This window comes from Gobio gobio (genome assembly GCF_949357685.1).
Source record: "Gobio gobio genome assembly, chromosome: 8".
Taxonomy (NCBI): domain Eukaryota; kingdom Metazoa; phylum Chordata; class Actinopteri; order Cypriniformes; family Gobionidae; genus Gobio; species Gobio gobio.
This window is the reverse complement of record NC_137114.1, coordinates 52,313,284-52,331,407: the sequence shown is the minus strand read 5'-3', so window position 1 is coordinate 52,331,407 and position 18,124 is coordinate 52,313,284. Positions and strand designations below refer to the sequence as shown.

General features: G+C 37.7%; 1 protein-coding gene across 1 annotated transcript in view; it reads left to right on the top strand.

Annotated features, from left to right (window-relative positions):
* The window catches only part of dync2h1 (dynein cytoplasmic 2 heavy chain 1), a 236,601-nt gene that overhangs the window by 68,576 nt on the left and 149,901 nt on the right, over positions 1 to 18,124 (top strand). Inside the window, exons 27-34 of the mRNA XM_079823510.1 lie at positions 1 to 63; positions 138 to 270; positions 1,189 to 1,306; positions 1,398 to 1,510; positions 5,798 to 5,911; positions 6,010 to 6,154; positions 15,915 to 16,120; positions 17,637 to 17,819. The exon at positions 1 to 63 is cut by the window's left edge and continues 320 nt beyond it. Of these exons, the coding sequence (XP_079679636.1) occupies positions 1 to 63; positions 138 to 270; positions 1,189 to 1,306; positions 1,398 to 1,510; positions 5,798 to 5,911; positions 6,010 to 6,154; positions 15,915 to 16,120; positions 17,637 to 17,819 (1,075 nt within the window). The remainder of the gene's footprint in view (positions 64 to 137; positions 271 to 1,188; positions 1,307 to 1,397; positions 1,511 to 5,797; positions 5,912 to 6,009; positions 6,155 to 15,914; positions 16,121 to 17,636; positions 17,820 to 18,124) is intronic.

The following is an 18,124-nucleotide window of genomic DNA, read 5'->3' as shown; positions in this document are numbered from 1 at the left end:
ATTCGGGCGTGGGGCGTTGCCGCGGGAACAGGCCCGCTTTCAGAGGGTGGACCAGGATTTCAGGTCAGCGGGGAGGGGATGCTGGGACAGGTGTGAGAGAGATGAGGGTAGAATCACTCACCTGTGTCTGTGTGTAGGGCGATCATGTCAGATGTTCAGAGGGACAACAGGGTCACGTCTCTCACGACCCGAGCTGGAATCAGAAACTCTCTCGTCACCATCTTGGACCAGTTACAGCGCTGCCAGAAATCCCTCAATGAGTTCCTGGAGGTATAGCCTATATTCAAATAATATATCACAAATGATATTAAAATGTGAAATCATTTATTTGTCCTGTATGAACAACACCCCTTAGTTGCCTTCCTTGTCTTGATTTGGGACACGTTCTGCTCTTTTACTTTTCATACAAATCTATATTTTTCTCTTGTGCATAAATAATGTAAGGCAAAGCTACTGATTTAGGCACAAATATATCGATTTATTTGCTGACATATTTGTAGAGTCATAGCAAAAACATGAATAAATGTCAAATAAATGAACAGAACAAAAAATAAGACCTATATTTGAATATATATATATACACTCATATATTATTTCTACCATCATAACAAAAACATGAAAAAACTGAAATAAGCATCATAAAAAACTAATATATAACTAAAATATGTGTATTAGTGCTGTCAATCGATACAAATTAACAATATAAAAATATATATTTTATATTAATCTTATAATACATAGGATAAAATATATATATAGAACTGTTATATTAATATATAAATATTTAAATGTAAATATATTAGGGCTGTCAAAAGATTAATCGCGATTAATCGCATCCAAAATAAAAGTTTGTGTTTACATAATATATGTATATATTCATGTATATATTTAAGAAAAAAATATTATTTTTATATATAAAACATTTATATTTATATATATTATAGATTATATAAATGTATATACAGTATATACATGCAAATATTTCTTAAATATATACATGCTTGTGTGTGTATTTATATATAAATAATAATTAACAGAGTACACACGCATATATTATGTAAACACAAACTTTTATTTTGGATGCGATTAATCGCGATTAATCTTTTGACAGCCCTGAAATATATTCATTTATTCTTATTTTCATGGGATTTAGTGAATATTTTAATGACCCCTGTGTGACCCATGCAGGAGAAGCGTTCTGCATTTCCCCGGTTTTACTTCATTGGAGACGACGATCTACTGGAGATTCTCGGACAGGCCACAAACCCTACTGTCATACACACACACCTAAAGAAACTCTTCGCAGGTAACACACACACACACACACACACACACCTTTTCACAATGATCACACAGCTGCAGCTGCATATAGAGACATGGATGATTGTGTGTTTAAGGCATCAGCAGTGTGGAGTTTGATCAGAGTTTTCAGAGCATCACAGCCATGAAATCACTGGAGGGAGAGACGGTGGCGCTCCAGAACACCATCAGCATCTCCAACGACGTGGAGGTCAGAGCGCTCTCATGCTGTCTCTGTGGACATTAGGGGTGTAACGGCACACGTATTTGTACCGAATCGTTTTGGTTCAGGGCGTACGGTACGGTGCACGTGTGTACCGAATGGTTCCGAATGCCGAGTTCCCACACGAACATATGAAGTATTCAGTCCATTTTATCACAAAATTCAAACGATAAATGCTGTTTTGACGCTCTTTAAAGGGTTAATTCACCCAAAAATGCAAATTCTGTCATTAATTCCTCACCCTCATGTCGTTGGACACCCGTCAGACCTCCGTTCATCTTCAGACACAAATGAAGATATTTTAGTGTAAAGCTGATGCTGAGAAAGGCTTCAGATAGGCCTCCATTGGCATTCAGTACATTTACACTCACAAGACCCATAAAAGGCACTTAAAACGTCGTTACAAAGTCCATCTCACCACAGTGGCTCTACAATAATTTTACGATGCGACGACAATAGTTTTTGTGCGCAAAAAAAAATCAAAATAACACCTTTATCCAGCTTGTTCTTGTCTTCCGTGTGTGTCTCCACGACGCATGCGCGAGAATATGACGTAGCGCCGGGTTTCGGGAATCCATGAAATGCACACTTTAGCCCGATTTTGAGAACTACGCCGAGACCTAAAGCACGATCAATGTAGATCAACAGCTTAGATACGCGCGTCTTCCTCTGCTTGTAAACAAATCTCTTCTGGGTCATGTGTCCGAACGCCGGATCTGCCGGATCTGCGTCATATTCTCACGCATGCTCAAGTGGAGAAGGCCCGGTCACCCATAGAGCGTAGACGGGTAGAAGGAACAACTAAAAGGCCCGCATCAGAGGAGCGGAGATTACGTCTAGCCGTGTAAACAGTTAAAAGTTCGGATAAGTATTGAGGCGCCAAGCCGTGAAGGGCCTTGTAAGTCAGCATAAGAATTTTAAAATCAATCCGAAACCTGACAGGAAGCCAGTGCAGTGACTCTAAAACTGGAGTGATGTGTTCGCTAGTCCTGGTGCGTGTGAGAATTCTAGCGGCCGAATTTTGTACTGACTGTAATTAAGGTAGTTTTAGAGACCCCAGCCAGAAGAGCATTGCAATAATCAATGCGGGAAAATACGAAAGTATTAATCAATTTTTCTGCAACAGAAACAGATAGCATGGGGCGTAGTTCTGCAATGTTTCTGAGGTGAAAAAATAAATTTTTGACTGTATTTTGGACATGAGCGTCAAATGATACATTTTTTGTCAAATATCACCCCCAAATTTTTTTATTTAGTTTGAAACTCCAGAGCAGAGCCGTCAATTTTTAGAGCAAAATGACTGGATTTATTGATTTGCTGGGGTGAACCGATAAGCATTACCTCGGTTTTTTCACCATTTAGACAGAAAGTTTTGTGACATCCAGATTTTTACCTCAGATATGCAGTTTTCCAGAAAGCTTATGGCTGCATTATGTAATTGTAAATCTGGGTGTCATCTGCATAAAAATGGAACTTAAGACCGAGGGATCGTAAAAGCTGGCCAAGAGGATAGATGTACATGCTAAAAAGAAGGGGGCTCAAAATTGAACCCTGTGGTACGCCAAATTGAACTGAACCAACTTTAGACTGACGTCCATCAAGGGAGATAAACTGGCGCCGATCTGAGAGATAAGACTTGAACCAGTTTAATACAGTGTCCGTTACCCCAAAAATGGTTTTCAGGCGAGTGAGTAACAGAGAGTGATCCACAGTGTCGAACGTTGCACTAAGATCGAGAAGTCCGCAGCAATCAGTAAGTCAATAGTAACCTTAACTAACGCCGTTTCCGTGCTGTGGAGTTTGCGGAAACCAGATTGTAGGGGTTCAAAGAGATTGTTCGCAGTGAGATGGGTGTGCAATTGGGACACAACTACATGCGAGAAATGGAAGATTAGAAATGGGACGAAAATTGTTGAGGTTGTCAAAATCCGCACTCGTTTTTTTATGTACCGGGGTTACAGCAGCAATTTTAAATGCTTCTGGCACAGCACCCGTACTCAGGGAATCGTTTATTATACACAAAACAACGGAACCCACAGAAGCAAAGCATGATTTAAACAACTATCTTGAACGTGATCATCTCTTTCTAGTCAAAGAATAAACATGAATCAACGGCTGAAGGTATGTTGAGGATACATTAAAACTTACTGAAACATATATTTTGTGTAATCGCTCAATCAGTGTTTCAACCGCGGAAAGACGTCAATAAAACGGCTTGAGAACAATGTCACGTAGCATCACGTTAACTCAGGAGTCATTCAGTGTCCACAGCTGTTGAAATCAACTATTTCACTAAATATATGCTCTATATTAGCCGTTATATTCATTATATTCTACTGAACCTGTTAGTGATGTCTGGATTATTTAATTTGTGTTTAAATAAGTCATGAAAATGACACACACCGTGTATAAATGATTATATTTCAACAACGAATTGGAGAAAAAACATTTTATCATTAGATTTAGCTAATGCAAAAACTGCCTTATGTGAAGTTTACATGTTTGTGTACTAAGTGTTATTTGAGTGTTGGTTATTATATCTAAAAATAAATAGCAACTGAATTTAGGCTGATAGTTTGAGCTCTGTTGTTAACCTTTAATATTAATGTGCAAGAAAGGGCTCCCTATAGTTTACAGCATTATCTTTAAGATATTGATATTGAATTAATTTAAGGACAGACACTTTTTTTCTCAGTAAACCACTGTTTCAAGATTCAAGATTCAAGATTCAAGATTCAAGAGTTTTATTTGTCACATACACAGTTATATACACAATATACAACTGGCAGTGAAATGTAAACAGGTCCGCTCCATGGACAGTGCAAATAACAGTTACAAGAAATTAAATAGAAATAGAATAAAATTAGAATAAAAAGTATTAACATAAGTAGAATTATAAATAAATCAAGTAAAAGATAAAAATAGGAAATAAGATAAAAATAAAAATATAAAAAATATGTGGATATGATAAGTGAGATAAACTGTAGACTTAAAAATAAGTGGTTAACATAAAATATATAATATGTATATATAAAGAAGTATAATGTGCAAGGTTTATTACAGGTTGTTACGCAGTAACAATAGGGACGTAAAGTGCAGTGCAATTGCAGTATGTGGATGTTAATGTTAAAAGACTGTATGTTTATGTGTGTGCGGGGGTGAAGTGAGTCACGTGACTGAGTTCAGGAGTCTGATGGCCTGGGGGAAGAAACTCCTCCTGAGTCTTTCAGTCTTTGCCATCAGGCTACGGAAGCGCTTACCAGATGGCAGCAGGGTGAAGTGAGAGTTTGCAGGGTGATTAATGTCTCTGATGATTTTAGTAGCTCTACCTCTGCAGCGTTTGGTGAAGATGTCCTGCAGAGACGGGAGAGCTGAGCCTGAGATGCGCTCGGATAAGCGCACCACTCTTTGCAGGGCTTTGCAGTCGTGACTGGTGCTGTTCCCGTACCACGCTGTGATGCACTGAGTCAGGACACTTTCTATCGCCCCTCGATAGAAAGTTTTCAGGATGGCTGGTGAAACCCTGAATTTCCTCAGCTGGCGCAGGTGGTACAGTCTTTGCCTGGCTTTTTTCACCTGTTTAATACAAATAAATGAAAAGCAATTTTGTAAAACTGCTGTGCCGAACCGTCAGTTTTGTGTACCGTGACACCCCTAGTGGACATGTATTGTGTAGTTGTGCTTGGATTGTTTTATTTGTGATAACGCAATGAAACATGGCAAATTTTGCAGACATCATTTTTGGCCAGGGTGTCATGCAAAGAATTTATGAACAAGAGAGAACCAACAAAATATGAATAGCTGATTATGTTGTATTGAATGTATGTTTTTCCCTCTGAGCCTTTTGTTTTTCTATGCATTTTCTTTACATGGTAAAACAAAACCTGTAGCTGTATTTTGCCTTTTTTTGACAAATAATCTTCTCAGATAATCGCTTTTAAAGGGTTAGTTCACCCAAAAATTAAATTAATCATTAATTAATAATTGTTCCGAAGATGAACGAAAGTCTTACGGGTTTGGAACGACATGAGGGTGAGTAATTAATGACAGGATTTTAATTTAAACCAAGTTCAGTGTTTTGTAAAAAATAAAAAACAAATATCTATGGACATCACTTTTGGCCACTATTTGATTCTTTTTTGTGTTTTGCCATGTTTCTGTTATATTATAGTTATATTTAACAATATTTTATAGTTTATTCTTTAGTATTTCATATTCTATATTATATCTAATCTAATATTAATATTGTATTTAATAAAGACTTTTTGATGTCAGGTTTGGCTGAGCGCTCTCTCCACAGAGATGAAAAACACCCTGAAGCATCTCCTGTGTGAGTGTGTGAACGCTGGGAGGAAAGGAAACGTGGACCCCACACGCTTCCCTTCTCAGGTAACACACACACACACACGTGCACGCGTGTTTCTTCAGACACACCCATGAGTTTCTGCGGTTCAGCTGAAGTGACTCTGGAGTGACTCTGTTTCCAGATTCTGTGCCTGGCCGAGCAGATCCAGTTCACAGCGGATGTGGAGAACGCCATACGCCAGCAGAACCTCCATCAGCTGGAGCAGGAGCTCACCGCCAAACTGGAGAACTACACCAGTGTAGACACCAGCACGGACGACACTGCAGGTGTGTGTGTGTGTGTGTGCTTCAACCTCACGTTACTTAAATCTGGTAGAGGTTAATAAACACAACGTCTTTTTCACTTCTAACAATGCTGAACATTATAGAATTCAGCTTACAATAAAAGTTGAACTGGTAATGGACATGTATTTTACTCCACAATTGTATTATATTTTGCATTAAGGAAAAGAAGCCTACTTTTCAAACCATTAAGATTTTTTCCACTGTGACATTATTTTACATGACAATTGAGCACCATCGATTCTTGTTAAAATAATACAAACAAATCTAAATCCCATTGTCATATATATGTTAGTGCTGGGAATCGGAAACTAATTAATCAAATTTTTTGATACTGTATTAATTTAATGTAGAAAACAAATTAATGTAGAAACAATTTAAAGACAGTATATTTTAAATATTTGTTGTAATGGCGTCTTTTTATGAATGAAGGCCAGTATCACTGATACTAATGTCTCTATGAAACATTAATGATGTTACATTACAGTATAACTGAAAACTACCAATTTCAACATTTATTAGGCTTTAAAAAAACAACTTTTAATTTAAGTGAACTCAAAACAATCTTTACATAAACCCATTATAATAAATGTTATATTTACCCATGGCCTTCCCTGTTACACATATACAGAAATGTAATAGTTCTCAAACACCTTTCTTAACTGCATAAATAATAAGTGAAATATAGATGAATCATCATTAAAGCTACACTTTTCTCTGTTCCCGTTGTTCTTTGATGAACATTAATGACAGGCATCATCAGTGCTACTGTCACTTTAAGAACAGCCGCTGACGAACATGATGCGGATCTCACTCGCTGTCCCGCGCATCTCATTTTCCCACAAGTTTAACTCATTTAAGACTCCTAATATGAGAATACTCGACAAAACTGGCGTTTTGACAAAATTCTCTGTGTCGTTGTCATTGTTTGTTCAAGAGCAAAAGAGAACTCGATGTGTGCACGAGACTGACACGAGTCTGTGCGTGGAGTGTGTGTGTGTGTGTGCGTCAGAGTGTCTCTCAATGAGCTGACATGAGACGCACCCACACAGACAGGACACTGACACACACACACACAGACAGGACATTGACAGACAGTGTGTTCTTTTGTGTCTTGTCACGCTTAGATTGTTTAAAAGTACTTACATGAATAAGAGCGTGATCATATAATGTAACGCTGGGCAAGAATGGATAAAAAAATGGACACTGCGTAAATTGCGTTAAATATTTTAATGCTTTAAACTGAAAAAATTAATCGCCCGCGTTAACGCATTAATTTGCCCAGCACTAATATTTATTTTTATATATATATATATATATATATATATATATATATATATATATATATATATATATATATATATATATATATATATATATATATATATATATATATATTAGGGATGCCACAATTCTCAATATAATATTGAACCGTTCGGTACGGCCTTCACGGTTCAATACGTGCTTGTGTATTGCGTTTTTTCGGTTTTGCATTGAATTAATTATTTTTCTACAAATTCTATAATTTGCCTCCATCCCAATATTGAACAACGCGACATACATTCACATCACACGTTAGTGGTGGAGTTACACTAACGGAACACTAGAGTTATTCACAATCACGAAACTTCATTATTTGCATGCATTTTAAAGCCTTGCTGGCTCATTCGCGTGCGCGGTTTTAACATGCGCTTCTCCGAGCGCGCGCACTAAACGACTGTCAAACACGTGATTACTGGACTAAGTAGTTGTCTTACTGCGCTAATACTGTCAAATACACTCAAGGTTAACATAGACACAGTCGGTTATGTCTAAAGGGAAAGTAAAATCGGCGTGTTTCTGTATATTAGATGCACACATGTCTTAAATTGACAGCAGCGCAGCCTATAGTGAACACGCGGTCCTTAAAGGGACAGTTCACCTCTAAAATTGTCATTATTTACTCACTCTAATATTGTTCCAAACCTGTATTAATTTCTCGATGACAGAATTTTCATTTTTGAGTGAAATATCCCTTTAATGTTAATACAACAACAAAAGAAAATCACTCACTGCTCTTGACTGAAAAACTAATACAGTAGCTTTAATAAGAATCAATGTATATTTTATAGTGAAGTCTATGTAATGTTTTATTTTTACATTTATTAGTTCAATTTCATACTTTAATGCTGCTGTACAGCTCTGAGCTGCCAGTGTAAATATTTATATATATTTATTTTATATTTTACAATACACAAGGAATGTGTACAAGGTTTTTTGTTAAAGTAAAGTTTAAAGTTTAAGTAAGGTTTTTCAATTCTTTTAAGTTAAATAAAGAAAGAGTATTGCAATAAAAAATAGTCTTTTTTCTCCTTAACCTCTTGCTGTTCCTGTCGCTTAAGAATAGAATAACAAAAAACTGATTTGACAAGCCATCAGAACCGAACCGAAACCGAAAACCGTGATTAAAAACCGAGGTATGTATTGAACCCTGGACTAACTGTATTGTTGCATCCCTAATTATATATATATATATATATTAGGGCTGTCAAAAGATTAATCGCGATTAATCACATCCAAAATAAAAGTTTGTGTTTACATAATATATGTGTGTGTACTCTGTTAATTATTGTTTATATATAAAAACACACACATTCATGTATATATTTAAGAAATATTTGCATGTATATACATAATCTATAATATATATAAATATAAATGTTTTATATATAAAAATTATATTTTTTTCTTAAATATATACATGCTTGTGTGTGTATTTATATATAAATAATAATTAACAGAGTACACACACATATATTATCTAAACACAAACTTGTATTTTGGATGCGATTAATCGCGATTAATCTTTTGACAGCCCTAATATATATATGTGTGTCCTTCCAGAAAAATGCGGCTTTTTTTAGTGATTGTTGCAGGCAAAAATCCTTGATTATGCGGCACGTTTTCTTAAAAAATGTGATGGATAATGCGGGATATTTATGCAATTTTATGCAATGAAATTGCGGGAACTTGCAAAAACTGCGGTTAGATGAAGAAGAGAAAAAAAGTGATTCCTCCAACACCTGTTCTCATTAGGGTACTACCTTAATGTAAAGAGTCATTTCTTATTACTTCCTATGATAAGCAAGCACTACATCACCGGAAGTGCTGGTAATATTTAAGTTCTCATCTTGTTTTATTTCAGACCTTAATAAACACATGGCTCAAACTTACAAAACATTGATGAGTCAAACAAGTTGTGTAGCTTTACAAAAGGAATATGCTACAACTTCTGTAAACATTTATAAATAAAATATATTTAAAAAAAAAAGTGTGCTTCCTGTTTTACAGACTAGGCTATACAAAACAGACATCTGTTAAAATAAGTGCTTCCAATGCACAAAGTGCAATCTCTTACTGTAACGTAAATGTACATACTACTAATATACTTACAACTGTAAGGTTTCTGAAATTAGTTTGATTTAACCCACTGGTAACAAAAAAAGTGCAATCTTTCAACTGTAAAGTTGCATCAACTCCTGAATGAAACTACAACAGTCCACTGTGAAAATGAAAACCGAAATCGCCCCCTAAAACCTCAATCACTACTCCCTACGTCAGTCCACTAATACAGTTCACTTGAAGGAGTGAATGAAAAGAGTGTGTGAAGTCGGACAGCCGCTGTGTGTACATTGGTTGAACACTCGTTATTGCGGTGCATTGTGGGATTGAATGAGTGCACACGATAACGTCCACTATGGTTTCAGACACCACTACAAATGGCTGTCCCTTCAAATAATGCCCTATTTGAGGGTATTGGGGGCGATTTACGAATTCAGTATATCTGCGTAGCCTCTAACACTGGCTGGCTTTGCAGAACTTCGATGATGTTCACGTCGCATAATTACGTCACTTCATAACGTTCCCGAGGCAATAGGGGGAAATGGCTGCTCTTGTGTGAAGTAAACGCAACATTTTTCAACTTTCTGCTAAGATATGTGACTTTTTTTAGCAACGAAAATGCAGGGATTATGAAATCATGCAAGTCCGCATATTTTGCGGCCGGAAATCGGCAATTTATGCGGAGAAAGTGCATACATTTGTGGACTTTGGCTGATTATGCATTGAATTCAGCGATCGCATAATCGTGTTTTTCTGGAGGGACTGATATATGAAGGTGAAGGTGAAGTGACGTGTGGCCTGTGTGTGTTCACACACACACCGTGAACACACACCCACACACGCCCAGGGAGCAGTTGGGGGTTTGGTGCCTTGCTCAAAGGTCTCACCTCAGTCATGGTATACATGTAAACTCGGGTCAAACGCATCAAGGGCTACTATCAGGCACCTCACTCCCTACGACCTACGTCACCGAAGACGTTAAATATATATACAGTGAGGAAAATAAGTATTTGAACACCCTGCTATTTTGCAAGTTCTCCGACTTCGAAATCATGTATGGGTCTGAAATTGTCATCGTAGGTGCATGTCCACTGTAGGAGACATAATCTAAAAAAAAAAAAAATCCAGAAATCACAATGTATGATTTTTTAACTGTTTATTTGTATGATACAGCTGCATATAAGTATTTGAACACCTGTCTATCAGCTAGAATTCTGACCCTCAAAGACCTGTTAAAATGTCCACCTCCACTCCATTTATTATCCTACATTAGATGCTCCTGTTTGAGGTGGTTAGCTGCATAAAGACACCTGTCCACCCCATACAATCAGTAAGAATCCAACTACTAACATGGCCAAGACCAAAGAGCTGTCTCAGCGACAGGAAAAACTACAGGAAACGTTTGACCTCTGTAATTGCAAACAAAGGCTACTGTACCAAATATGAACATTGATTTTCTCAGGTGTTCAAATACTTATTTGCAGCTGTATCATACAAATAAATAGTAAAAAAATCATACATTGTGATTTCTGGATTTTTTTTTTTTGATTACGTCTCTCACAGTGGACATGCACTTACGGTGACAATTTCAGACCCCTCCATGATTTCTAAGTGGGAGAACTTGCAAAATAGCAGGGTGTTCAAATACTTATTTTCCTCACAGTACAAGAGCCAATCTCATGGGTGCTTGGGAAAAACACAAGATATTTTAAGAAATAAAAAAATCCATTGAAATTTGGGAAACTCTGACATTGGGCCCCGGCAGGTCAAAATTAAAATGAAGTGAGTTTTTGCTTAAAACAAGCTAAATTATCTGCCAATGGGGTGAAAAAATCAATCTTTTTTCTGTTTGAAATCTTGTTTCTTGTTTCTTACCCCATTGGCAGATCATTTAGATTGATTTTTTTCCCCCAGAAAACAAGAAAAAATATCTTATGTAATTTTACAGATCTAGTGAAAGCATCTTGATTTAAGAATTTTTATAGCCTGGTTAAAACCAGACCATTCTCAGTAGTAACTAAGTTATGTTCTTTCAAAGCTTCAAAGACAAATCATTTCCAAAGGGGCGTCACCAACGGGCGTCGCTCACATGCCTCTGGGCGCAATTGGATAGACCTAAAACCAATCAGAGCGATGAGGGAGATGACGTATGCAGAGCGACGGAGAAACATCTACTCTGGCCGTTTCTCAATATGCGTACTTGTCTGTACTTGTGTTCTCAAATAGGAAATGTCCCCGGTTTACATTTCAGAAATCTGGTCACCTTACCTAAACCACATATTAATGTTTAAATATTTTTAAAATGTAAACGAAAAGAGGCAGGGTGTTTTATATTTCGTTTTATTATAAATATATAAGATAATGAATGTAGGCCTAACTACGCGTTGCCTGAACCACATTTGTGTGGCTAATATGTTTAAGGTTTTTTTTATTTTTTATTTATGAAATGAGGCAGTGGTGTTTTATGACATATTTTGTACGCAAACCTCTGACTTGCGTCCGTGACTTACCAAGTTTGACTCCGGAGAATGAACTCCCGATGACGGTATAGCCACACAAATGTAGTGAAGGCAATGCATATTATCTTCAATGCATGTATATAACAAAACGAAATATTAAAAAAAAAAAAACTGCCTCTTTTCGTTTACATTAAAAAATAAAAACATGTAATATGTGTGCATAATATAGGCTATGATTATCACTGTACAATGAGATATGACATAAAACAAAACCCAGTCTCTTTTTGTTAAATGTTAGTTTAATGCGTGATCAATATCCATTTTAAAAGAATAAGTAAAAGGTATAAGAAGCTATACAATACATAAAGCAATTCAGTCAAAGAAAGTCAGCGCTAGGAGACTACAACGATAAAGTTTAATTGCTTACAAATATAAAGTTATGAAACTTCACTTTGCCCTCAGACAAAACGATCTGTCAGGGAACAAATGATAGATTAATCGCCTCTCGGTGGGGTTGAGCAATTGAGCGCCGCTTGTTCACTGGAGCTCACAACTCCGAAAACGGCAGATCAAATTTTCAAAAAGGCGCTCTCTTTATAAATAAACCACAGATTTGAGCTTTAAAAACAACTACATTCTCGCCTGAAAAGGACTTAAAACTATATTTTGTGAAACATGAACACTACCAGAGGGCTCTCGCTAAGACAAGCAAGCTGGTATATCAGACTTTTGCCCAATCCAGTCTGTAAGACAGCGATAACATCTTTTTTAGATATGAAGGCTTCGAGTGTTGTTCTTTGCTCTGGTTTAAATCGCTTAAAACAGCCGCGATAGCTGATAGTGATGTTCCACTGCTGCATCCATCTTTGTAGTCAGTGTACAGAATCTGCTTCACTGTCGCTGCGCTGTCGTCATCGTGTAAAGCCCGCCTCAACGTTTCTGATTGGTGCCTCGATTTCTAGGGCTTAGAAATGGGTTTTGTATGGGCTCTTTGCCAGACTACTTGCAGAGCAAATCTAAATTTGCCGGAAGTTGTCTGGGATTTCCCAGGCTAGAATTTTTAGATATTTTGGACTGGAAACAAGACAAAAATACTATGTTCGAAAAGCATTTTTTGCAGTGTAATAATTGGCTTTATGTGAAATAAATAGGCATTATGGTTTGATATAGGGCAGGGATGTCCAAACTTTTTTAAGAAGGGGCCAGATTCGATGTTGTGGAAATACCCGGGGGCCGGTCCCTTTTCTGTTATATTTATGACATGTTTTGTTTCTTTGAAACATGACAGATTTGACAAAAGCTTGAGCTGACAGTAGCTTGAGATAAGACACAGGAAATGTATAGATATTTAACAATATCTGTAAAACTTTCATCAACCAAAAAGTTTTAATGAGTGAAATTTAAATATTATTACTGAGTTAGAACTCTATTCTTATTTAAATTTAATAAGTGCTCTATTTCGATCACCACAGGTAAAACCACACTATAAAAAATACTTTTCTTACTTGGTATTTCTGTCCAAATCTAAAAATTCTTAAATCAAGATGCTTTTACTAAGAAAAATTACTTGATTCATGGGGGAAAAAATCAAAATGAATTGAGTTTTTGCTTGAAACAAACAAAATTATTTGCCAATGGATTAGAAAAATAGTCTTGTTTCTGTTTGGGACAGAAACAAGATTCCATAGAAATATTATTTTTTCTACCCCATTGGCAGATATGTTTTAACCAAAAACTCACTTAAATTTCATTTTATTTTCCAGAAAATATATCTAATGTCATTTAACTTAGGCTGCGTTCACACTGCAGGGCTTAATGCTCAATTCCGATTTGTTGAAAAAATGCGATTTTTTTGCAAGGCCGTTCACATTTCCAATTAAATGCGACCTTTTGTGATCTCCTGTGTGAACGTGAAATGACCCAGAAGTGACCCGCATGCGCAGAAGAGTACTCAAAGGTCAACGACTGAATAGAGCTGTCCCCCCAAATATTAATTAACTCCAAAATCTCGCTTCCGTTCCACTGACTGGTCTCAGCATCGTCCGCCATAGTTGTTTATCTTCTCATTCCTGCCTACTTCAACCTACAATGATGACGTTTGTCGTGTATCAACGACGTGCGGGTCGGATACATGTGACCTGGCAGTTCAGACTGAAGACGCATTTCAAAAGATCGGATATGTATCGGATTTGGACCACATACCCAAGTGGCCTGGGTCGCATTTGAAAAGATCGGATCTGTGTCGTTCAGACTGTCATGAAAAGATCAGATACAGGTCGCATAAGGGCAAAAAAATCGGAAATTGGGTCGTTTCAGCCTGCAGTGTGAACGCAGCCTTAGTAAATGCATCTTGATTTAAGATTTTTTTTAGATATATGTATACTAGCCTGGATGCCAGCCGAATTTAGCCCCGCCCACAAAATGTTTTGCTCGGGCAATTCGGTCTGGACTCGCTCCATAGAGGAGGAATTATGCCCGAACAGAAACTGTTCGGACCAATGAAATTGTCAGGGCGGGCTTTAGACGATGATGGACAGATGATCAACAGTAACGTAATCATCCACGTCATCGAAGGCTCTTGGGTTGAATTTGCTCTTATCCTAAACGGAGAACTTGTTCGTATATGCGTTCACCTTCACTATTTCTCTCAGAAACGATGATCGTGTTGGTAAGTACTCTGTGTATCCTTAAATTATTTTATTACTGCCAAAGATCGTTTACACTCATGTTTTTCTTGTAACGTTACTTAATCATGCGTGCGTGCAGACAGGGTTTCCAAGTGTTTTTGCAATGTCGCGCACAATTGCTACTCAAAACGTTTGGTTGGCAAAATATGTTATTTTGGCAAGGTTGCCTGCTAAAATTCGCACTCCTGGGTTTATATAATCACATAATTGGGGTCGCTTCAACCCGCGGACATGGAGAAAAACACGGACTTGGTAACACAGTGCAGTTGAGTTCTGTTGACATTTGACAACTAACGTTACGCGTCGCTCCGTTGCTCTGATTGGTTGTGGGTCTATCCAATTGAGGTCTTTCCTGGCTCGGTTGAAACACGCCCCATAATCAAAGCTCAATGGAGCGGTACCAGACTCATATTCTGACTAGAATTGAGTATGGCCACGCCAGGCTATATGTATACTAGAAACAAGACAAAAATACTAAATTAGCATTTTTTTGCAGTGCACACAAGGCAAAAAGTAAAAAAAAATACAAAAATAGTCTGCAATTTGGCCTTTGCTACTAATTTAATACATGTCTACATTAAAAATTAAATAAAATTAGATATTAACCTACATTTCTGACAAATTACCACGTTACAGTTGGCGGGCCACATATCATATATTTTAATAGACACGCAGCGGGCCGTTTGAAATTCATCCCCGGGCCGCATTTGGCCCGCGGGCCGGACTTTGGACCCCCCTGATATAGGGAATATGTGTGGGTTTGTTTCAGTGACGCTGCTCTGTGTGTTTCATTTCTTTAATGTGAAGCTCAGTTTTTTCTGAGGAAAGCCTCTAATTTCTCTGCCTGCATATTTACATCGTTTGCTGATTGTCCGATTAATCAAACGAATAAAGCGGTGCGAACATCCATAAAGCTCTTTAGTCCGTTTATGAGCTCAGGGGTTTATTCACTGAAGCTTCAATGAGAATCACTATAAACTCAAGTAAATGGAGCTGATGAGCCACACTGTTAACAGTGATTATGGCTAATTCTGTGTATAAGTCACTCAGGAAAAACTGCTGCTGCCTCAGGGCCCAAACGATCCATTGCAAACACTTTGATGAAAACACACTACAATCTCTCCACCTCTGCTCCCAATCGGTGTGTGTGAGGACTTCATTATTAGTGCTTCCGCAGGCGCCTTCTGATGCCGAGTCTCTGATGGTTTTGTTGTGTAGAATCCAGAGTTCTGCAGTTGAAACTGAAGGCTCTGATTCTGGACGTGATCCACAACATCTCAGTTGTTCAGAGTCTGCGAGAAGCTCAGATTCACACCTCTGACGACTGGATCTGGAAGAAACAGCTGCGGTTCTACCTGAGCGCAGACCAGCGCTGCTCCATACAGATGGTGGACGCGGAGTTCAGCTACACCTATGAGTATCAGGTGAGGGTCACATGAGCCGGATTTTGATGCTGGTTTAGGGCGTTTTCACACCTGAAAGTCCGCACCAAGGTCCGAACCTAAGTTCATGTTTTGATACATTTTATACATTGGGTTAGTTTTGGTTTGGTTTCACATTGCAGTTATGCGAGCAGACTAAAGAACTGTTCATGACACACTTGTGTCCTGTCGTCATCATCTGTGTGGGCGGCATCTGGACATTGATTGGTTTGTAAACGGACGTGCGTCTGACGTCAGCGTCTTTGACAAGAATGAAAGAACGGACGCATATCGTTGCCACTATTGAACAGTGCGCATTGCTTGACTATTTTTTATTCGTTACGTTTAAAAGTGGACATTTCAAGCATTATATACACATATTTCTCATGTCTGTGAGACGAGTAGCTGCTGAGTTTCGGTTTATTTGAGACGTGCTCCAGTTCATGCGCAAAGCATGTGATCGCTCCCGCGATTATTGTCTGCTATAGACTATTTGCTTCTTATTTATTAAATCCAGGCAATTATCTGATTAAATGTTGATTAAAATTAAGATACAATTTATACAAAACGAAATGCACATTAAAGAAAGGCTTTCAAAGCAAAATCATACAAAATTTAGTTCAAAATCATTTCTGACCTTCTGTCTTCTGACATATTGACGAAATTTGGTCCGACGAAAAGAGGCAGTCTCAGTCCGGATCAAACTGAAGAAAGGTTTGGTTCGTTTCTAGTGTGAAAGCATTTTCTGTTTGGTTCGGACTTTCAGAGCATTTACAGGAAGTTCCTGTTTATGTTTAAATATCATAATGTTATTTTTAAATTCAATCTAGGCTATATTGATTATGAAAAGTGAAAAGATGCTCAATATGTCAGAAGACATTTGAAAATTGTTGAACGAAATTTTGTATGATTTTGCTTAGAAAGCCTTTCTTTAATGTGAATTTCGTTTTGTATCAATTGTATCTTCATTTTAATCAATGTTTAATCAGATAATTACCTGGATTTAATAAATAAGAAGCAAATAGTCTATAGCAGACAATAATAGCGGGAGCGATCACATGCTTTGCGCATGAACTGGAGCGCGTCTCAAATAAATCGAAACTCAGCAGCTACTGCCTCACAAACATGAGAAATATGTGTATATAAAGCTTGAAATGTCCACTTTTAAACGTGACGAAAAGAAAATAATCAAGCAATGCGCACTGTTCAATAGTGGCAACGATATGCGTCCGTTCTTTCACTCTTGTCAAAGACGCTGACGTCAGACACACGTCCGTTTTCAAACCAATCAATGTCCAGATGCCGCCCACATAAATGATGACGACAGGACGCAAGTGTGGACGTAAAGTTCTTTAGTGCGCTCGCATAATTGCAATGTGAAACCAAATCAAAACTAACCGAAAGTATCAAATGTATCAAAACGTGAACTTCGGTTCGGACCTTGGTGCGGACTTTCAGGTGTGAAAACGCCCTTAGTCTCACATGAAGGCTATAATCTCCCTCTCTCTCTTTCTGTCAGGGCAATGCTCCCAAACTGGTGCACACGCCTCTCACGGACAAGTGCTATCTGACACTGACACAGGCCATGAATATGGGTTTGGGCGGAAACCCCTACGGTCCTGCGGGAACCGGCAAGACTGAGTCCGTCAAAGCCCTGGGAGGATTGTTTGGTAGACAAGTGCTGGTCTTCAACTGTGATGAGGTACACACACACACACACACACAATCTAATTATAACCTGATCCCACACACACACACATACACACCTAGTGGTCCAGAGATACAATATATTGGATCTTTTTGATTATAACTTCAGAATAGAATAGAATATACTTTATTGTCCCATTCCTGGGAAATTTGTCTTAGACATCATGACACGGCCAGTATACAATACAATACATACATACATAAGAAACCTACATTCTAATTTATGAAATACAGCATATATCTCAGACATAAGATTCCCTATTTAAAATTTTGACCGCAGTTGGCACAAAATAATTTTTG